Source organism: Tachysurus vachellii, chromosome 9 (assembly GCF_030014155.1).
Source record: "Tachysurus vachellii isolate PV-2020 chromosome 9, HZAU_Pvac_v1, whole genome shotgun sequence".
NCBI lineage: Eukaryota > Metazoa > Chordata > Actinopteri > Siluriformes > Bagridae > Tachysurus > Tachysurus vachellii.
This window is the reverse complement of record NC_083468.1, coordinates 3,912,260-3,934,264: the sequence shown is the minus strand read 5'-3', so window position 1 is coordinate 3,934,264 and position 22,005 is coordinate 3,912,260. Positions and strand designations below refer to the sequence as shown.

General features: G+C 37.5%; 1 protein-coding gene across 6 annotated transcripts in view; it reads left to right on the top strand.

Moving 5' to 3' along the window:
• The window catches only part of celf6 (CUGBP Elav-like family member 6), a 145,121-nt gene that overhangs the window by 116,084 nt on the left and 7,032 nt on the right, over nucleotides 1–22,005 (top strand). For 4 of the 6 annotated variants that reach the window (XM_060878882.1, XM_060878883.1, XM_060878887.1 and 1 more), the window contains 7 exons: nucleotides 9,442–9,585; nucleotides 11,633–11,780; nucleotides 14,839–14,988; nucleotides 15,335–15,397; nucleotides 17,280–17,360; nucleotides 18,766–18,909; nucleotides 21,717–21,866. In XM_060878882.1, the coding sequence (XP_060734865.1) occupies nucleotides 9,442–9,585; nucleotides 11,633–11,780; nucleotides 14,839–14,988; nucleotides 15,335–15,397; nucleotides 17,280–17,360; nucleotides 18,766–18,909; nucleotides 21,717–21,844 (858 nt within the window). In that variant the 3' untranslated portion in view covers nucleotides 21,845–21,866. The remainder of the gene's footprint in view (nucleotides 1–9,441; nucleotides 9,586–11,632; nucleotides 11,781–14,838; nucleotides 14,989–15,334; nucleotides 15,398–17,279; nucleotides 17,361–18,765; nucleotides 18,910–21,716; nucleotides 21,867–22,005) is intronic. The other 2 variants (XM_060878884.1, XM_060878886.1) reach the window with 1 other exon arrangement.

Here is a 22,005-nt window from a genome sequence, read left to right as displayed (position 1 = left end):
AGTGCAGCTAAAAGAACAACAACTAGCTAGCCTATTTCTATTTAGTAGCTTATCTATTAGTTCACGGTCTCACTGCTGCGGCCAAATTCCCAGGCACTGGAGGTCGCACAAGTCAGTTCAATCATAGTGCTGGTCTGAAACCTAAATATTGATTGACCTGAATGATTACACATTATTATAGACTAACAGAATTCTGAGTGCATATTTAACACAGGGATAGTGTATAGTAAGGCATGCTGAAAGAACCAGCAGCTTGTAAAGCACAGTTACGAGTAGAGCTATCTGACAGCAGAAAGAAAATACATCATGTGGCTTTTTGAGTCATCAGGAGTCTGCATCTTTTGCCAGAGGGAAGGAACTGAAGTATGAGGTATGCTGGTGTGGGAGGGGTCAGAGTCAGAGTACACTTTTAAAGCTCTGATGTATATGATGTACAGAGATTGTACCGATGGAAAATCAGGTCTGATTATTTTTCCCCACAATCTGTTGAAGTTTTATCTTCAATGTGTGAGTCAGTATTGCTGTACCAGACAGTCATGAAGGATGGCAGGATGCTTTGGATGATTGCTAGTTTCAGCCTCTTTAATATATATCACTTTAGTTTTCTCAGTCGAGTCTCTGTTGGGCTTTGAAGATGATGATGATGGGTTTAAGTCCCATGTAAGTGAGCAGCTCATATGTGTGATCAGAAACTTGAATGTGATTGTTGGTTAGCTGTCAATTCTAACATGGTTTTTGTGATTTAGGGATTTCAATTGTCCGTTCTTTGGTGTAACGCCTCTTACCTAATAGTTGGATGATGCATTATTATTGTCAATTTATAAGCAAGAAGAGCATTGGAATGAAGAGAGAATATCAGAGTATGCAGTGCATGCAGGTGGTATGTCTGTGGGAGGTGTCTGGCCCATGGGCAGCGTTTATGAGAGATTGTGTTGACGTGCACTTTTGAAGTGATGACAGGCACCATTGAGACCCAATGTGATGATAAAAATATCACAAAGCCATACTGCAGTATGTTTGCAGCTCAGGCACTGCAAGGCACTACTCCTGCATAAATTATTGGCATCTCTTCTCTTATTGCAAATCATTTCAGCTTGCTGGAAAGTGTGCAGATTAGTTTCACTTTAAAATGGGCTGTTAAGCATGCTGTATTAATCTGCATGAATTCCACAGTGGAAAATTTCTCAAGATAAATAAGGGCAAGAACCGACAAAGGACAAGGTGTATTGTGAAGCTGTTGCATTAATAAAGCAAGGGTTATTTCAGGCAAAAAATGAATTAAGCTTATAAATAGGTTATTTGCATGTTATTTACATGATTTACACCAAAATATTCAGTCATTCATCTTCAGTAATTGCTCCATCCTGGTCACAAAGTAGGAACACATCCTGCATGGGACACTAGGGTATAAGTATTTAACATATCAAGTTTAGAATTTTTAAAAGCCAGATTGTGTTTGCAGAGAAGAAAAGTTTCCCCAAGTCTGGGAATTTTAATCATATGCTCTTAAAGGCACTTTACCCACAAAGTTAGAACAGCTCTATGTAGAGGTGGGTTTGGTTAAAATACATGTGACACAGAGCATTCACGTAAAATTTTGATACGTCACAATTGAACATAAATCGCTATTTAACATATGCAATCCTTTCTTTTCCTGTGAGAATGAACTGTGGAAAATTTAAATAATTACATCTCTGTAGAAAAAAATCTATTCATGTCAAACATCCACCACAGAGCCTCTGAGTAAGTATGTTACAACAGAAATATAGAATGTTATTGATATGCATGAGAGCATTAATATTAACCCAATATACATCATGCTACTATAACACAGTGGTTCGCAAAGACTAACAAAAAGCCCTTTATTATTGACAGGACACCTACTGACTTACTGTCCATGTTTGATATCAGTGTTTCATTACAAACTAAAATGTACCAAATTTCCACTTGGGGATTACTAAAGTTCATTTATATATTCTAATATACTCTACATTATACTTCTCTACTCTACATTACTCTACTCTGCTATACTCTACATCACTCTACTCTACATTACTTCACTCTACACTGCTCTACTTTACATTACTCCACTCTACAATGCTCTATTCTATCTCACTCTACTCTACATCACTCTACTCCACTCTACACTGCTCTAAGCTACAGTACATTAATCCACCCTACACTGCTGTACTCTACTCTACATTACTCTATGCTACATTAATCCACCCTGCACTGCTGTACTCCACTCTACATTACTCTACGCTACATTAATCCACCCTGCACTGCTGTACTCTACTCTACATTACTCTATGCTACATTAATCCACCCTACACTGCTGTACTCTACATTACTCTACGCTACATTAATCCACCCTGCACTGCTGTACTCTACTCTACATTACTCTACGCTACATTAATCCACCCTACACTGCTGTACTCTACTCTACATTACTCTACGCTACATTAATCCACCCTACACTGCTGTACTCTACTCTACATTACTCTACGCTACATTAATCCACCCTACACTGCTGTACTCTACTCTACATTACTCTACGCTACATTAATCCACCCTGCACTGCTGTACTCTACTCTACATTACTCTACGCTACATTAATCCACCTTACACTGCTGTACTCTACTCTACACTGTTCTACGCTACATTAATCCACCCTACACTGCTGTACTCTACTCTACATTACTCTACGCTACATTAATCCACCCTACACTGCTGTACTCTACTCTACATTACTCTACGCTACATTAATCCACCCTGCACTGCTGTACTCTACTCTACATTACTCTATGCTACATTAATCCACCCTACACTGCTGTACTCTACTCTACATTACTCTACGCTACATTAATCCACCCTACACTGCTGTACTCCACTCTACACTGCTCTACGCTACATTAATCCACCCTACACTGCTGTACTCTACTGTACATTACTCTATGCTACATTAATCCACCCTACACTGCTGTACTCCACTCTACACTGCTCTACGCTACATTAATCCACCCTACACTACTGTACTCTACTCTACATTACTCTACGCTACATTAATCCACCCTACACTGCTGTACTCTACTCTACATTACTCTACGCTACATTAATCCACCCTACACTGCTGTACTCTACTCTACATTACTCTACGCTACATTAATCCACCCTACACTGCTGTACTCTACTCTACATTACTCTACGCTACATTAATCCACCCTACACTGCTGTACTCTACTCTACATTACTCTACGCTACATTAATCCACCCTACACTGCTGTACTCTACTCTACATTACTCTACGCTACATTAATCCACCCTACACTGCTGTACTCTACTCTACATTACTCTACGCTACATTAATCCACCCTACACTGCTGTACTCTACTCTACATTACTCTACGCTACATTAATCCACCCTACACTGCTGTACTCTACTCTACATTACTCTACGCTACATTAATCCACCCTACACTGCTGTACTCTACTCTACATTACTCTACGCTACATTAATCCACCCTACACTGCTGTACTCTACTCTACATTACTCTACGCTACATTAATCCACCCTACACTGCTGTACTCTACTCTACATTACTCTACGCTACATTAATCCACCCTACACTGCTGTACTCTACTCTACATTACTCTACGCTACATTAATCCACCCTACACTGCTGTACTCTACTCTACATTACTCTACGCTACATTAATCCACCCTACTCTGCTTTACACTGCTGTATAATGTTGTGCATTACTCTGCTCTACTCCACATTACTTTAGTCTACATTGCTATTATCTACATTACTCCATTACTCTATGATGTTCCACTCGTTATTCTATACAAATTTATACTCTGCTCTGTTCTGCTCTTATCCCCTCTACTCTTCTCTACTCTACTCTACTCCAATCTACTCTACTCTACTCTAGTCTACATGACTCTAACAATATTCTACTCTACTTTATTTTACCCTGCATTGCTCTACACTTTTCTGTTCTGCTCTACTCTACATTACATTACATTACATTACATCTCTACTCTCCAGTACTGTACTCTACTCTACTCTAACCTACTCTACTGCCCTTCTGAAACACCTATGCTACTGAGATTTTAGATAAAGTGCAGATTTTACTGTCTGTGTGCGTGTTTATTTCTGGGTGCATGTGTGTTACTGTTTTAAGCGACAGTGACGGATGTTTATGCTACTGTCCTATGAATAAACAATTTTTCAGTCCTGCTGTAAAAATATAGCCATGAATAAATCTCATATCCTGCTATGTAGTTGTTTTTAACTCCGTTGTGACAGATTAAGTGTTTCGTCCTCTTTGATAAAAGCGCCGAAAGCGTTTTATTTATATTTGTCACAACAGTCAACATCACGTCGCCGTACCGAGCGTAAACTACGTCAACTAAGTAAACGAACCTTGAAAGCAGACCTCGATTTTGTTTTCTTCCTTTTTTAAAAAAAATTCCATACCGACATGCGATGTGACGATGTGACAGACCGTCGGCGGCATGTCTTCTTTTCTAACTCCGATCTAATCCTTCAATTACACTTTGAGTTATTGTTTTGTTCCTCTTTCTTTTCTTTACATCTCTCTGGCCCATGCAAAATCCAATATCGGTGCTCATCACGAGTGCGGCGTGTTCTCCTCGAAATGGGATTAGTTTTTTGAACCCGTGACAAATGCCTCAGTCGGACCTGCCAGAAATGACGGCTCCCCGTTGCAGCTTATCAAATTCGCCGTATTCATTTTTCTGTCAGGACAGAGGAGTCGGCCCTGGCGGTGATTATTGTTTTTGTTTGTGAGGATATGGCTTTCAGCAGGAACGGGGAATAACGTGTCGCTCTCCTGCCACGTGTATAATACCCGCTGCCACATTTCCACGTCACGGCATCAACGCATCATCCGTGTCGCCGCAGTCGAGGGGGAATTTAGGCTGTGGCTTGACCTTTCAGGGTGAACGCATATGAGATTTTCATTTCATTATCTCCTAAGACCTGGGCCATATGAAAAGGAAATATATTTGCATATCATTTTATACACGTGTTTTACAGTTCCTTTTTTACTATTAAAACATATTTATGATTTCTTTCTTCTTCTTTCTCTCTAACCATTTTTCTCTCTCTTTATTTCTTTTTATCTCTCCACAACTTCTCTCTTGAGCTCTTTTTGTATTTCTCTTTCCCTTAATCTCTCTTTCCCCTTTCCCTCATTTCGTCTGTCATCTTTTTTCCTGTCTTTCAATTGTTCTTGCTTTGTCGCCTCTCTGTCTTGCTCTTTGTGTCAATCTCTCTCCATTCGTTGTATTTCTGGCTCGCTCACTTTATTTCTGTTTGTCTCTCTCTCTCTCTCTCTCTCTCTCTCTCTCTCTTTCTCTTTCTCTCTCTCTCTCTCTCTCTCTCTCTCTCTTTTGACTCTTGACTCTCTTTTTCACTGTCCTTCTCTATCTGTCTCTCTATCTTACTCTGTCTTTCTTTTTATCAGTCTGTTTCACTTTCTGTATATATTGCTGTCTATATCACCATCACTTCTTTCTCCCTCTCTTTCTCCCTCTCTGTCCCTCTAGTTCTTGGAACTCATTTCTTTCTCTCTTTCGTTTACGTGCCGTCTTTATGTCTCTCTCTCTCTATGGTTCTATCAGTCAGTCTGACATTGTCACAATTTGCCTATATTCATCTTTAACTTATCCCCACTGTCTCTTTCTGTCTCTTTTTCTCTTCTCTGTCAATCTCTTTTCTTTCTTTTAGTCTATACTATACTTGTCACACACTTTCTCTCCATTTCTACCTCTGTGTAGTATTTTCTGTCTTTCTCTTTATTATACTCTCTTAATCTTTCTTTCTATGTTTCTGTCCATCTTTTGTTCCCATTTTTCTTTTTTTTTAATTCTCAATGCCTGCTCTCTCTCAAGAATTTCTGTCTCCTTCTACATCTTTCCTTCCATTTTTTCTTTAGCACTTTGTGGCTTCCTTCTGTCCGTCTGTCTTTCAGTATATCTGTCTTCCTCTCACTCTGTAACCATCTAACTTTGCTTCTCTTTGTCTGCACAAATCTGTCTGTGTTTTTCCCTTTCCTGTATAATTATCTCTTCCTGTCTTTCTCTCTATCTTTCTCGCTTTGTCCCCCTACATTACTCTACCCTTTTCTTACTCTTTTTCTCTCTCTCTCTCTCTCTCTCTCTCTCTCTCTCTCTCTCTCTCTCTCTCTCTCTCTCTCTCTCTCTCTGTCTCTCTCTCTCTCTCTCTCTCTCTCTCTCTCTCTGTTTTATGAGCCATGTCCCCACACTGGCTGTGTGCCAACCCGATGCATTCTTCACGAGCTGATAAATAAATAAGTGGACACACAGATACATCGAGCGTGAATGTGATCTAAATGCCAGACCTCCCTGCTCCAGGAGAAAGAAAAAAAAATTATACAGACAGGTAGAGGAAGTAGCAAAAGATGAAGGAAAGAGAGAGAGGAAAACTCCAGGAGAGAGTGTTCAGAGCTGGAGGGGGATATGTTTGCTAAGCGTCGACCTCATTAAATCCGACAGTCTGGTCTCTCCTCCGGTTGGGGATGGGGTTGGGGTGTGGGGTGGTTGGGGGGGTTGGTTTGGAGTGAACGGAGAAAAGGTCAGCAGGTGGAATGAAATGAAATTAGAAAGGACAAAATAGCGCCGCTCTACTCCAGCTCTGCGCAGAATCGATTCGACTAATTGAAACGGCGTCCCGGGCAGCACAGCAGATGGGTCCCTGCGGGCCAAGGAGTGTGTGACAGGATGTGATATGAAACCTGCCGAAGCTCACACACAGCTGCCACAGAGCCACTGCACAGCTGAGGTTCATGAGCAAAGCTGGCCTGGAGCCTCACGCTCCACACTAGCACTGTTTTTTTATACACCGTCAACTTTAAAAATGTTTACACTTGAGCTTTCCAACATAGCAGTGCAGGCCACAACTTAACAGGTTTCAAATAACATCCTGTCTCATACAAACACAAACACACACACACACACATCCTGTCAGCAACTTTTACTTTCTTACAAAGTTGGGCTTTTTTAATATCCAAAACTGAAAGTATCCTGATCTTCTTTATAGCACAGACTCTGTCAGATTTATGAATCTATGTTTCGGCACTGACGATTTAATCCTAGATTTCTATGACAGATGATCCAGATAATATATGAAATAAGAGGATAACAATTAATGTTTAATAAAAAAACTGTTATTTTTCAGTAAAGCATGTCACCATGGATATGGTAGTAGGGAGATGTTTATTGAACGTCTTCAAGAGAGAAGAGTCACAACGTGCTGCGACTCTACAACAGAGAGAATAAGAGAGGCTTGATAAATCTTTAGTGACTCTTTATAGCTGGTAGAATGCTAAGCTGATTTGTGGACATTAAACAAGGTTGCTATAGCTATAAAAAGATAACACATTAATTAAAACTTTAATTACTTTAAGCCTTTCAAGAGGCTGTAGTGTTTGTACTGTTTTACGTTAAGTTTGCTTCAGCTTTATTGTGTGTTTTTTACTTTTTAAGCATGCAAAAGTTGATATTGAGTCTTTGTAAAAAATAAATAAATAAATAAATAAAAAAATCAGGGTTTATTAAAAATAACTTTATAAATATTAAAAAGTGAATAAAAAAACAGTTAAGGAGATCATTTGTAAGTTATTTTAGCTAACATGAACAAAATGAACAAAAACTAATTAACTAACTAATTAACTAACTGACTACTAGTTGGAAAATAAGTTAAGTACCATTTGTAAATTATGTGTGTGTGTGTTTGTGTGTGTGTGTGTGTGTGTGTGTGTGTGTGTGCATGACTGTCAGCCTTTCAAGCCTTACTAACTTACAAAAGAACCTGTCTCTGTTCATTGTTCTTCAGATTAATTTGATGCAAAGTGGAGAGTGTTGTCATCAATCCTCCATTTATATTTTCCACAAATACTTCTGCCAGTGTGCAACAGCTCATGTTCCTCTCAGAAGCAGATGTAATTAGGAAGCTGTATCCACCACTGACGTGTTGGAAAGCGTTCTGAAGCCTACCGTGGTCTTCACACTTCTCTCCAGTGCACACAGCCAGAGCCTCAAGCCTTCACACACAGCCATCACTCATACAGCTCATCAACTCATTGCCAGCACCCATCATTTTTCCTTATGGCAACCCGAGGGCCCAATTAAAGCACTCGGTGCAGGCCCGGGCTGTGGAGCACTTTCATGTGGACATTTCTCTTAACACTGGTCTAATAAAATCTGCACGAGAGGCCTGAGCTATGTGACACCGCTACCAGCAATAACAGCATGAATGATGATGAGTTGCAATATCGTCATGTGTGTTATTTCTTTCTTATTGTTCGTATTTGTTGTTTAATGTATAAGCTTCTAATATTTATTTAAACATATTCCACATATTAATACCAAATTCTTCCCAGACATTGTACGTGAAATGTATTCCTAAAGTGTATGAATTTTGAAGAAATGAAAAAATATATATAAATAAATAGTTTCATTGGGGGAAAAAATCCATATGTTGCTCAGAATTTTTACACAATATAAGAGTATTATACATTTATACATTTGACTCAGTTTAGAAAAACACTCATATTGTTCAACAAAATGACATTGATTATTTTTATTCGTCTATTTTCTGTCCATACCATGTTGAATAAGGAACAATAGGTCTTAACCTTTTGTAGTTAAATAACCCAGAAAAACAAATTTTAGCTTAATCAATTTAGTGTGTAAGCAGATATCAGCTGTCAGCCATTACATCTGTGGCATCTTCAAAACAAAAAAAGAGCGCTTGTAAGTTTTAATTTAATACAGTTTAATAATAAAGGGTCAAATCAAGTAAATAACTTAAATGATGAAATGGTGATGCGAGTAAGATTCAATTCAACTCAATTCCAATTTATTTGTATAGCGCTTTTAACAACTCAAGGCAGCTTTACAGAACATAAGAAACATAATACAATAAATTTAATATTAGTTGAAGAAAAATATAATACAAAAATTAATCAAGTCAAGGAAAAACTCCTTTAGATAAAAGAGTAAGAAACCTTCATGGAACCTTATCCTCATTTGGGTGACACTGGAGGGTGTAATTATAAATATACAGTCCAACAATGGTGTATTGATGAGGAGCTTGTTTTCCTCATAGACCATGTTTAGTTGGCATCTCCTTTTAGAATGTCTGAATACTTCATGAATCAGAATCCAACTAGAGATGATATATCTTTAGATGCCTCATGAGGGTTGGCCTCATCTCAATGAAGGGCCAAAATCTTCATGACACAGAACACAACTGGATGTTTGCTCAAAACCTAAACTTATAAAGTAAAGCTACAAAAGAGAGTGTTTCAAGAGTGTGTAAGAATTGTGTTCATTCCTGACAGCTGATGATGATGGTGAACTGTATGTTTCTGTTTGTTTCACGTTCTCAGGGTGCGTCCTCCAGCCTTGTAGTGAAGTTTGCCGACACGGATAAAGAGCGAACTCTGCGCAGGATGCACCAGATGGCAGGACAGCTTGGCATCTTCAGCCCCATGACTATCCAGTTCGGGGCCTATGGAGCCTACACACACGCTGTAAGACCCGATATGTCAATTAAACCCTAACCCTATGCTTTATTCCGTCTAAATGACCCATTAGAGATTTTTACTAGAAGTAGAATAATACTAAAGATTCACTTTCACCATAAACATTAATGTCATAGTTTCTTTAATGAATATGGAAAATGTTTAGAACATTAAATCTGGAAATAAAGGTAATTTAATTCACCATGATAGTCACTTTGTCTACACAGGCATCATTGTATTATATTACAATAAAAATTATAATTGCATTAGTATAAAATGAAAAGATATGGTGTAGGTCAGTGGGACAGCCATTCCTAAGAAAAGAAACAAAAATCGAGTTAATTAATCACTTACTGAGTTATGTGCACTCAGACAATCGCTCAGTGGACACCAGTTAAATCTAAAAATAATTTCTCGCACCCAAACCCGATAATACATAGTCTAAGGCTGATTGTAATGAATTTACACGTCAGCCTGTGGTACTTCCGGGACCAAAGCCAAGTAAAAATATGTGAGCGCGGCTGTATATAACTTCCTCCTTCCCAAACACTAAACTGTCTCTGGGCTCCCAGGAGTGAAATCATTACTGTGTATATTTCCACCCCTGCTCAAGTCTCCGTATGTTTGGAGACGGCAACGTTAGCGCTGAAGCTTTGACCGATAACAGACTCTGGCTAGCAGATGCTGTCTGTGCCCACGCTGCCGACACACAGCTCGTTATAGATGCTTAGCAGGGAACAGTCGAGCAGAGCGAAACCACAGTTGGGAATTCTGGAGGCCCGACTCCGTAGAGGCCCAAGGAGATATTCGTGAGCTCGGTTTAGGACACACAAAGGAAACTCAGGGAATGTGAACAAGATGTCTCCCTGTGGGGTTTTTCTCCGGATATTATACTAAGAAAGTGATATTTCTGAATCAGTAATTTCCAATCTAAATGCATGCTGTTACTTCTGTTCAGGAAACAGGGAAGCTTACGGAAAAAAAACTAATGCTATGTGTGGATATTGTAAGGAAATGAAGTGTCTGAGAGAATAGATTTGGTTTAGACCTCAACACTAGCCAGTTTGTGAACAGGTTATTAATTAATCACATTATTAATTCATCATCTGTTGCTGCTTTAACCTGGTCAGGGCTTTGGTGAATCCAGAGTCTATCCCGGGAACGCTGGGCATGCCGGTTCATCACAAATGCAAATAATAATACATATTTAAAGACAATAATAATTATAATAGCAATCATATATACATCTGGAAGATGAGGCTTGTTAGTTGCTTCTCAGGTTGTGGTAGGCAGCTACATGTTTGCTGAAATTTGCAGCACTCCTCATTTCACATTTATTATTTAAATGTCAACAAACACTCATTCTTCTCATCTCCGTGTTTTTTTTTTTTTTTTTTTTATTATTAATCTGAGAAGAAACCAGAGAATCTGGAGGAAACCCAGCTGGACATGAGGCGAATATTCAGAACTAGGGTTGCATTAATTTGTACTAATGATGTGCTACTTATATTTGTAAGTCGACATTCTTGGTACTGGGAATTGGTCTCTATATATCTCTGCATTGTTTTTGCGGTAACCCAATGATATTCCTAATTCAGCTTTCTAGAATAATTCTGCAAGATTCTAAGTAATTCTCCCAAAAATTTGGTCTTGCATCACAAACACATTTTGTAAGTATAAAAACTTCCCCCCGAAATATTCAATTCAGTTCAATATATTTGTATAGTGCTTTCTAACAATAGACACCTTTACAGAAGTATAAAAAAGTTCAAAATTAAGTTTATTTATTTCTAACACTCAACTTCACTAAATCAAAATCTTCAGTTTTGAATCACAGGCAAAAAAACATCCAATCTATGATAAAAAACATGCTTTATAACATAAAACACCAGAAGCGAATACTGAGACAAAACTGAGACAAAGTGAGCAGTGTGTATTCTACCTGAGATTCTGACTGGGAGTTCAGACTGTTGCAAATATTCTCTTGTACATTGCACGATCAAACAATATAAACATTCTTACTCACGTCATTCTTTTTTTCTATGTCGTTTTATAGCAGATGATGCAGCAGCAGGCAGCAATCATGGCAGCCACACAGGGCTCCTATCTCAACCCCATGGCGGCCATCGCAGCCGCTCAGATGCAGCAAATGGCAGCTTTCAATGTCAACGGCCTGGTGGCTGCCCCGATGACGCCCTCTTCAGGTGGGATGAACTTTAGAGCACTTTATCAGACAAGTTTACTGCTAATTTAAAGGTCCCACTGGATGAACAGTACCATTATACTCACGATTACAGCAGTATAGAGCAATGCAGTGTGGGTTATGCCATGACTGGGAATGTACACCTGTGCTACGGGCCTCATAAACACTGTGAATTACAGAGAGTTACGAGAGAAACACTGACATAAAAGCATGGCAATTTGTCGAGAGAGGGAAGGAAAGTCGAAGTAAAGGGTTTGAAGGCTGCTTTCTGTTGTTAAACAGGGTTAGGTTTTTCCACTGTTTTTGTTTGTCCCATCTGGGATCGTGGCCAATCTGATGCCTTTGGATGATGAGTCCTTGACAAATTGATAAAGGGGAAAGATTTGTGAAAGATAATCCTGGACCTGAGCTTGACCTCTCTCATCAATGCAGGGAGACACTCTGATGCCTCAACAATGATAAGTAAGCTGACATCCAGGGCTGGGAGAAAAAAAAGAAAAAAGAATTAAATAAAGTGTCCTTCAACCACCCCCCTTCACTTTCCCGGTTTTTTCCTGTCCGCTTTTGTGCATTTGTAATCCCTAAAGCCTACACTGCTAAGGTTATACCTATCAAATTTAATCCTACATGGCTTAAATGCCCTTCACTGCCACAAGGAAAAAAAACATGAGCAAAGAAGCTAAAAAACATCAAGTCAAAACCAACAAACCTGAGATTAGATGGGACCATTGGCCGAGGAAAATGCTTAAGTCCCTGTGTCTAATCGAATGACACTCAGGATTAGTGAATCATCTTGCCTGAATGCTGTTCTGTTATATACTTCTCTTTATAGCATCATGTCCTTCTTATGTCTATAGTCTTAATGCCTTTGTGGCTAAACTAAATATTTGCACAAACTCAAATCCAAAAAAAAAATAAAAGATATCCAAAGTAAAATAGATGGATTCATGACTGAAATAACATTTGTGCCCCACTGATATCACACTTCTAAATATTTCCAAAACATAGTTCAATTATCCTTCAAAATAACCATTGTGCATGTTTCAGATTAATAAGGATTTTTTTTCAATATACTAGTACTTTAAAATGGGATGTGGTAGCTTAGTAGTTAAGGTATTAGACTACTGATCAGAAGGTCATGAGTTTGAAGCCCAGGGCCACCTGAGCAAGGCCCTTAACCCTCAGTTGCTCAGCTGTTTAAATGTGCTAAATGTAAGTCGTTCTGGATAAGGGAATCTAAAAGGTGCTCTAACTGTAACATTTAGGTGGGTTTAAGCTTTGAAAGATTCCCACCTATGTTTATAAAGCTCCACCCCAGGATCTGCAGCATCTCATAAAGTACAATACAGTATCTATCAAATGACTGAAAGTATAGATCCCTAACGGAAATCTGTTTTCCTTAAGGGTTTTCTCAGTGATTTTATACGTTTGCTACATGTTATATATATATATATATATATATATATATATATATATATATATATATATATACATATATATATATATATATATATATATGTATATGTTCTACGTATCCGCCAGGTATCAGCTCCTGGACTGTATTAACTTCTGCACCTTTGAATTAAATATACAGCAATTATACAGGCAACATTTTGTATTTCTGTCAATTAGCTACACAAAATCTACACAACATTCACTCTGTCATGTTACCTGAAAATGTCCACTCATTTAAAATATTTGGAATAGTCCACAAGTCAGATGTTCGACATAAAGTTGTGTCATCCAAATTTTCTGAAGATTATAGGACATAGAAAAGTAAAAATCTTTTGTTGATTTTCACTAATACTACAGTATTTATTATCTATAATTATCTATTAATTTTATCTACAGAATTTCACTAATGTCATTATCATGGCATTTTTTTTTTCTTTATAATTTTATGCTAAAAATCTCAAATCTTCTTGTTTAAGAATCAAAATGCTTTAGCAAACAAATCTTGTAAAAAAATAGACTGTTGACGGAAATGTTTTAACACAAATTCGAAACTTTGAGTCCAACAAATACATTTTTATTCATTTTGAAAAGACATAAAATGCATTTTGAAAGTGGGATATGTGACGAATTTGCCACTAGTATATGAAGGCTAATGCTAGCACAAATTACGCTGGAGAAATTCACTGAATAATGAAACCACCAAAAATTTTACTCATGCTGAAGTAACACTGACCTCTAAATGTTAAGCAGAGGTTATATTTTTCCCTGTGTGTTGGCAAAAGCTTAACACAAAGGTTTATGGCAGATTTGCCTCTTAGCAAACATCTATAAATAAAGGACATTTCCAGTCATTTGGGATCTTTAAACACTAATTCATCATCCACTAACAACAGGTTTTAACAACATGTTGGAAAAGTGAATCAGTCAACCCGTCGCTGTGTCGCTGTTTCCTCCCTGATGAGTCAGTCAGGTGTTTGCAAACTGCTGCGTTGTTCACAAGCAGAATGTGCTGTCTGTTCGGTGCGTGCAGATCATTTTTAGGCTTGGCAGCTCCACTGTGAATGCTTAATACGTAAATTCGTATGTACAGAATTTTGAGATCTTTTTTTTCTAAAGATTTTGGTAATGCTTCACTTGAGGAATATGTTATTGTAAAGCTACAGAGCAAAGAGTAAAATTCATCAAACCTCAGTTTAATTTCAGACCAGAGAAATTTACACGACTCTCTCGTTAGATATGTCATTATTTCATGTTAATATCGTATTTGGGCTTCACAATTGATCTTAAGACATCATTATTTAAATTTAAATATGATCTGTTTGAATATTATCTTGTTTAACATCCCACAACCTGTTGCTAAGACAAATTTATTCAATAGAAACGTTATAGGAATTATGATTGTAATTCTTTGTACTGTCTGTAAAAGTGCCTTTAGAAATATCCACACAGATTCATGTATGTTGTCATAAAGAGGTTATAACTATAACAGCAAATATTCTGTAGGTATTTCTCACTCTGGTTGAATTATGTCAGCCCACGGCATACACAAAATGGTTGTGGCAGGTGTGTTAGTCTAGCATGGAAAATTCCTGTGTGTATTTTAGGCACCAGCACACCTCCAGGCATCAGTGCCACAGCAGTGCCCAGCATCGCTGCTCCAATCGGGGTTAACGGCTTCAGCGCACTGCCTCCTCAAAGCAATGGCCAGCCAGCCACTGAACCTATTTACACCAATGGAATCCACCCCTATCCAGGTAACACACGATTATAAAGGCTTAAAGATGGGAGCTTGCTTTACCCACTTGAAATTTTTTATAAATGTCTATCTTTTGGGTAACATGTCTCTCTGACTGTATGTGGGAAATGATGGCTCACATGGTTAAGGCTCTGGGTTATTAAAAGTCATGAAAGGCCACTCTTGGTCCCTTGAACAAGGACCTTAACCCTTGACTGTATCATGGCTGACCTTTCACTCTTTGTCCTAATTTCCTTACCTAGGATATACAAAGAAAATCATTGTACCGTAACGGATATTTGACAAATCAAAGCGTCTTCTGTTCGTCTGTAAAATATTTCCCCTGTTTCTTTATCTCTGTGCAGCACAGAGTCCTACAGTGACCGACCCTCTCCAGCAAGCATACGCCGGCGTGCAACACTATGCAGGTGCTTTTTCTTCTTCTTTTCATCTTCCTTTCTGTCCTCCTCCGTAGTCTCCAGCACCTGGAATTGCTTTGCAATTACTTACAGTAATAAGACTCTAGATCAGAATGCCATGTGTAAGTTTTGGATCTTTATCTGCTTTCTTAATATTTCCATCCAAACAAAGCTTTTAGAATTGCTAAAGTTTAAAAAAGGAAACAAACTGTTTACATCCTCTGCCAATGTTTGAATTCTGATCTACTGAGGAAATGACTTGCCTTGCTACAGAGTAAATAAAATATTTTTGCTTTTCTCAAAGGTGGATCTACACCATGGTTGCTATGGTGGTTGCAAACCCTAAATTTCCACATAGCACACCTCTAATGAAAAATGAAAACAAACTTTTGAAAAGTGTGACAATGAATATTTCACAGCAGAATATTGTCACTGGTTTGGAAATGGTTCACAGCACGCTGTCTTTAAAAGTTCTTCAGATTTTGTTTGAAACAGAAGTGAATCAGACGGTCTTTATCTGTGAAAGTAAACAATTCGTGGCTATGTACACCAAAAGTGTCTTGTGAAAGTACACTGTAAATCATGAGAGCCCCTTTCTTTTCTTTAACTCCAATTGGCATGACAGCTTCTGGATATTGAACTCAATTTGATAAGTTTCTGAAACTTAAAGTAATCCATTGTTTTGACTACATAAGTTGAAACAAAGTTCAAGTTTGCGTTGAGTTTACTCGTGTTTTTAGGGTAGCAGGTGGATGTTAGGTGAACTGTGACTAGGACTAGCTAGGACAAGTTACTCTTGCCAAATGACATAAATATAAAAATATGAACAAGATATTTGTTAAAAGAAAATTGTAATTATTCACTTGTAGTTTCAAAGACTCCTCCTACCGTAGCATTTACGTCACAAACACTTAAGTTGAAAATAGTATGCAAATCAAAAAATGTACGCAATTAATGTATACACTATTAAAATCTCTAATAACTAAATGATGCATTGCCATCAAGCCATCCCATTCATTATATACTAGAGCTACCACTGTTCTTATAATTACATAGACATAATAATTTGTGTGTATCATGCTGCCAGTGCTTGCTTACCATATGTATGCACCAAAAGGTTTTTATTAGCTGTCTTTATAGTGTGATTAAAGAAATATTAAAAGATTTCAAATGCTTTCTTGTCTAGTTACTCTGATTTGCTGCCCATATTTAACTTTCTTAAGAATACTCATGCTTTATTAAAGTCAGAATACGATGCAGCATGGAAAAATAGCTTGCAGATCTAAATGGCAGAAATGGATTAATAAGCCACTTACTCACTGACAGAAAGGTCCTTATGTGATTTCAGACGTGGCTGAGATACATCAAATTCAGCCATTGGAAGTAATCATAACTAGGATTATCATGCTTTTTCTTCTTCATCCTTTACAATCTTATATTGACTCGATATAAATGGCAGAAAGTCTGCGGAGTAAAGCCTGCAGCAGTTTAGCATGCAGAATCAGGTCCACAATTGCAGAGTAAATGAAAGCTTATTTACTAGATAAGAAGGTAATGCAAGGCCCGTGTTTCTTTTGCAGTACCTTTGGGAGGACGGCTTCAATAAAAGACCCTTTTAGCCAGTTTTTTTTTCATCGGGTGCTGAACCACAGCAAATATAAAACATACCACTCATAAGCTATAACAAAATTTATTTATTCAGCATCTGGAAAGCTAGAACAATGCAATAAGGATTTAAGTTGTTGTGTCAAACCCGGGAGTATTGATGCAAATTCCATCTGCTCCTCTACCCCTCCCTTTATTTATCTCTCTCTCTTTCTCTCTCTCTCTCTCTCTCTCTCTCTCTCTCTCTCTCTCTCTCTCCTCATCTTCTTGTGTCTCCTCGCAACAGCAGCCTATCCTGCCGCCTATGCGCCAATCAGCCAAGCGTTTCCCCAGCAACCGACCATCATCCCCCAGCAACAGCGTGAAGGTAAGAGTGGCCCCGCCCATCCTTGATAAAAAGGTGATAATTGCCCCATTCTGCCTGTTCATTCTCGAGTCAGAATTAACAGGGGTGGAAAAGTGGCAGAAAAAGCGAGAATAAAATGAGTTTTAGGATGAGTGCTAAAAAGAAAAAAAAAACTTTTAAACTTTCATCACATTAAAGCCCTGGAGATATGAGCAGAGGTTTGATCAATTTATTTTAAAAATAGCAACTTGTTTTGTTCTGAGATGTGGAGGAAAACCTCAGTTATACGCATTCATTAAGACTAACGATAGACTGAGGTATATTTTCAACAATGGAGGAAAAAAACCTGATTAATAATAAAGTTATATACTGTATATTACAGATAAGGTCATTTGTACCCAGGAAGTTAGATAAAAAGCTTCATTGATATATAAAGGAGTTATATTAGTTAGTGCCAGTTTAGACATAAATGTATGCAAGGATTTCTGAGAGCAAGTCATGTTCATAAATGTTTTTAAAAATTACTATTAACACTGGCTAGATGGTTAAGATAAACTAATTTGATGGGATTTCTGAGAAGATGCGTAAGTCTTTGTTTTATCACTAGACAGATAATATTTTCTGAAGCTGTGTTATAAACATTTATGCATTCATTGCTAGTGAGCTAGCTGACATGTTTCAATGTAAACTATATACATAATTGATTCTAGTCTACAGTAAGATAGCTTGAAAAGAATTTCTGAGGAAAAAGTCATGTACATAAATGGTTATCAACATTAGTTAGACAATTAACATAAACTAACCTGACCGGAATTCTGAATGGAAGTCGGTTTAAGTCTAGTCAGCTAGTTTGCTAGCTAACGTTTTCTTAAATGAAAACATAACGTTTTCTTTCATGTTCATAAACATTTAGAATCCTTATTTTGAACATAACACAGCTATCTAGCTCATGTTAGCTATCCTGACATCACTTATGTGAGGATTTCTAAGTCATTTATACACGTTCATTGGTAACGCTAGTGAACTAGCTAACATTCCTGTTAGCTAAAGCCTTATATCTTAATTTTTAACATCGGCTAGCTTAAAACGAGTTCTGGAACGAAAATCATGGTCACGAATATATGTTATATTAATTACTTATATCTTTTTCAGAGATAAATTCATATTCATTATTTTTAGTAAATATTGTTAATATTAACATGATGTCTAACTATTTATTTTAAAATGTAAGATGAGCAATCATGAATTTTCTGTTATCAGTCACTGTGTCGTTGAATACATACACAGCTTGTCAGGAGATTTTTTTAAATATTTAAAAAAAAAAAAATCTGAAATCTTTTGGATCTACATTTAAATGCTCTTTTGTGTTCGTCTAGTCATGTAATAAGTCTGTTTTTTTTTTCTTTTCGCCTGTCTGTTTTTGCAGGGCCTGAAGGCTGTAACCTGTTTATCTACCACCTGCCGCAGGAGTTTGGGGACGCTGAGCTCATGCAGATGTTTCTGCCCTTTGGCAACGTCATCTCTGCCAAAGTCTTCGTGGACCGGGCCACCAATCAGAGCAAGTGTTTCGGTGAGTACCCACAACGCTCATCAAAAAAATAAAAAAATGACAACCAGCCATGAGGAGATAAAAGCGTTGTCATTTGGCACGATCCTTTTAGAAATCGTCTCATGCCCCACTTCCCTTGCCGTGATTAGTTTTTTTCCTCCTCTTTTTATTTCCCATGTCTCTGCTAATCAATTTGCAATTAACGTTGGAAAAGTGGCGTCACATTTGACTGAGCAGTTCCCCTGGATGCTGCTCATCAGTGAAGGTTTATGGGATATTAAAGAACAGAAGAAGCGAGTGCTGGAAGACATTATCTCTGATATTCACTGACTGCTAACTTTCCTTCTAGATACACAGCCTTGAGAAAGAACGTCTCCTCGTCTTTTATTCCTATAAGCGCTAGACTTGGTATTCAGACCACAGTATGTTTCCCTGTGCTTTTTAACATTTCATGGCTGAGTTATGCACTGAATTCCTTGGTGCACAGTTGTGAGAACTGAAGCCAGTTAAATAAATCCTGTATTTTTTTTCCTTTCTTTTTTTCTTTATTTAAGACTCATCAGAGCATTACATATTGAAAATTAGGTTTATTCTCATTTCTTTCCAAATAAACAATAAAAGAAACATCTGTCTTATACAGTATATATTTTACATTATATTTTTTTAGCCTTGGTCCTACTTTCAATGTGTTTTCCACAGCTACTTACAAATTAGATTAAGATGCTGTGAAATTAAATTTCTCTGTGTCCTGCAGCTACTTCGTGCTCTGATTGAAACACACTAAACAGGTTTATTGAACGATATGAAGCAAATCCACTTGTGAAAGATTAATGCAAATATATAGCTCTTCATTTTGCTTTGAATTGCTCTTACTCCTAGGAATGAATATAGATGAAAATTCAGGGTTTTTTGATGTTAAAGTAAGCTATGAAATATTAACCGTCTCCTCAGAAGTCAATTCTGTGTGGGGGAAAAAAGAAAGAAACACATATTAATGGTAGAATAGCAAGTACGTGCTGTTGATTCCTCTGGGGTTAGCCAGGATTTGATTTTTCACAGCTTAAAGGTATGGATGTGAGCTCCAAAAAAGCATCTCCTCAGTAAGAGCCTTGTGGGAAACAGACTGAGGCACCTGCCAAATCATTTGGGGCATTGTGTTCTTCCAAACCGCAGCGATTACTCACTCAATATTGACATTTAACACTGATCAAAGTCTGTCTCTTTTAGCAGTTTTAGACCAAAAAAAGGAAAAAAAAGCTTTTTTCAAGCATTTGCTAGAAACACTCCTCTACACAAAAATACAGACACATACTGTAGTATATGTGCATCTCTGTGGCTGAAAAAAGAATGAAAAAACCTGAGACGTGCTTTTAGTATTAAAAGTATAAAAGTCCACACTGTGGTATATTTTAAAATATCTCCAGGGAGAAGAAGTGATAAAATGTCTAGGCCTACTTTCTAGTCCTTGGAAGTACCAAAAAAACGGATAGACAAAAATCGATGAAGTCCTCCTTCACCGTTTCAACTTCGCCTGCTCATTTAAAGAATCTTTAATGTCTTGCCTCGAAGGAAGCAGCCCTTGTAAAGTGCACAGCTTCCTATAAAACATGGCAGAAAGTTCAGCGCTGACTGATTTACTTTGCTCAAGAGCTATATGATTTACCACTCTTCCATCCAGTCATCTTCTCTTTAGCATTGTCACCTTGCTCTCTGCCAGCTGCTTGCAGGGACAGGGCTGGATTGGTGTGACAGGAGAGAGGGAGATTTATGAAGGTGGATAGAAAGTTGTCTGACAGGCTCAGCTATTTTAAAAGGTTTGTAAAAGCTGTGCTCTTATCTCTGGCTGGACTGACAAAAGCATGGCCTCACCCACGAAATTAAATCAGAGTTGTAGCCAGGTGATTGAATCAGCTGGCGGGCAGCAAATTTGGCCAGTCAACCAGCGAAGAGGGGCGATAAGGAAAGGGCAGGAGAGCTGCAGGATCATTTCGCCTTGACACGTCCGTGATAAGTTAGAGCACCTGTAACAAGAATGTTAACAGGAGCAGAGCTGCAACCAGCTAAACTGGACCTTAGAATGCTAGTCCTCCCTCAATTACACCCTTTGTTGGAGATGTTTTATTGGGTTTTAAGACAAACAGGAGTTAAAGTGTCACATATTTTATTACCTGCTGTCACAGTCACTGATTAAAAACCTTCCCTTGCGTTGTCTTGTAGTTAATAAGACAGAAAGTTACAAAGAATTGCAAAGCATGAAAGTTCTTATGCCTGAAAACATTGCCATGTTGGAAAGCTTAACATGACAACCTTTATAGTAGTGTATATAGATAGTGGAGACTTCTAAAACATGCTAAAAAATCAATTAATAAATAAATCAGCTTTTTATAGTAAATGACACAATACCAACAATTATAATTATATATTTATATAAATTTTTATATTTATCATATTTTCTTGTTCTTATTATAATATCTGATTATATATTCTTAAAGAAAATATTTTATTTATTTATTTATTTATTTATTTATTTATTTATTTATAAGAAACACTAAGGTATTAAAAAGAATGCATTTATACTGGATAAACCTGTGAGTTTTCTTGTAGCCTCCATCATCATTATTATCAGAGCTGCACTTATTAAATAAAAAAATAAATAAATAAATAATTCTAGCTTTCTGGTAATCGAGAACAGTGAAGTTAACTATTATGGTGTCAGTAATATAAGTATAACAAATACTTTCCAAATATGGGTCACTTTTTAAATCATATTGGGAATTGATCATATTGATCCCAATATAATTCTTCTCTGTCTTTCTGTCTCTATTCAGGCTTTGTCAGCTTTGATAACCCATCCAGTGCTCAGGCTGCCATTCAGGCAATGAATGGTTTTCAGATTGGCATGAAGAGACTTAAAGTCCAGCTTAAGAGGCCAAAAGATGCCAATCGCCCTTATTGATTGCACCAACATCCACATCCAGGTGAGAAGCACCACTAGTCAGGGTCCCATCCACTTGTTTTTAATGCAGATTTTATTTTTGCATATGGAAACATTAAGAGAAAAACAACAACCCTTTGAGCAATAGTACTACACTATGTAGAATGGGATGTGTGGTTCTG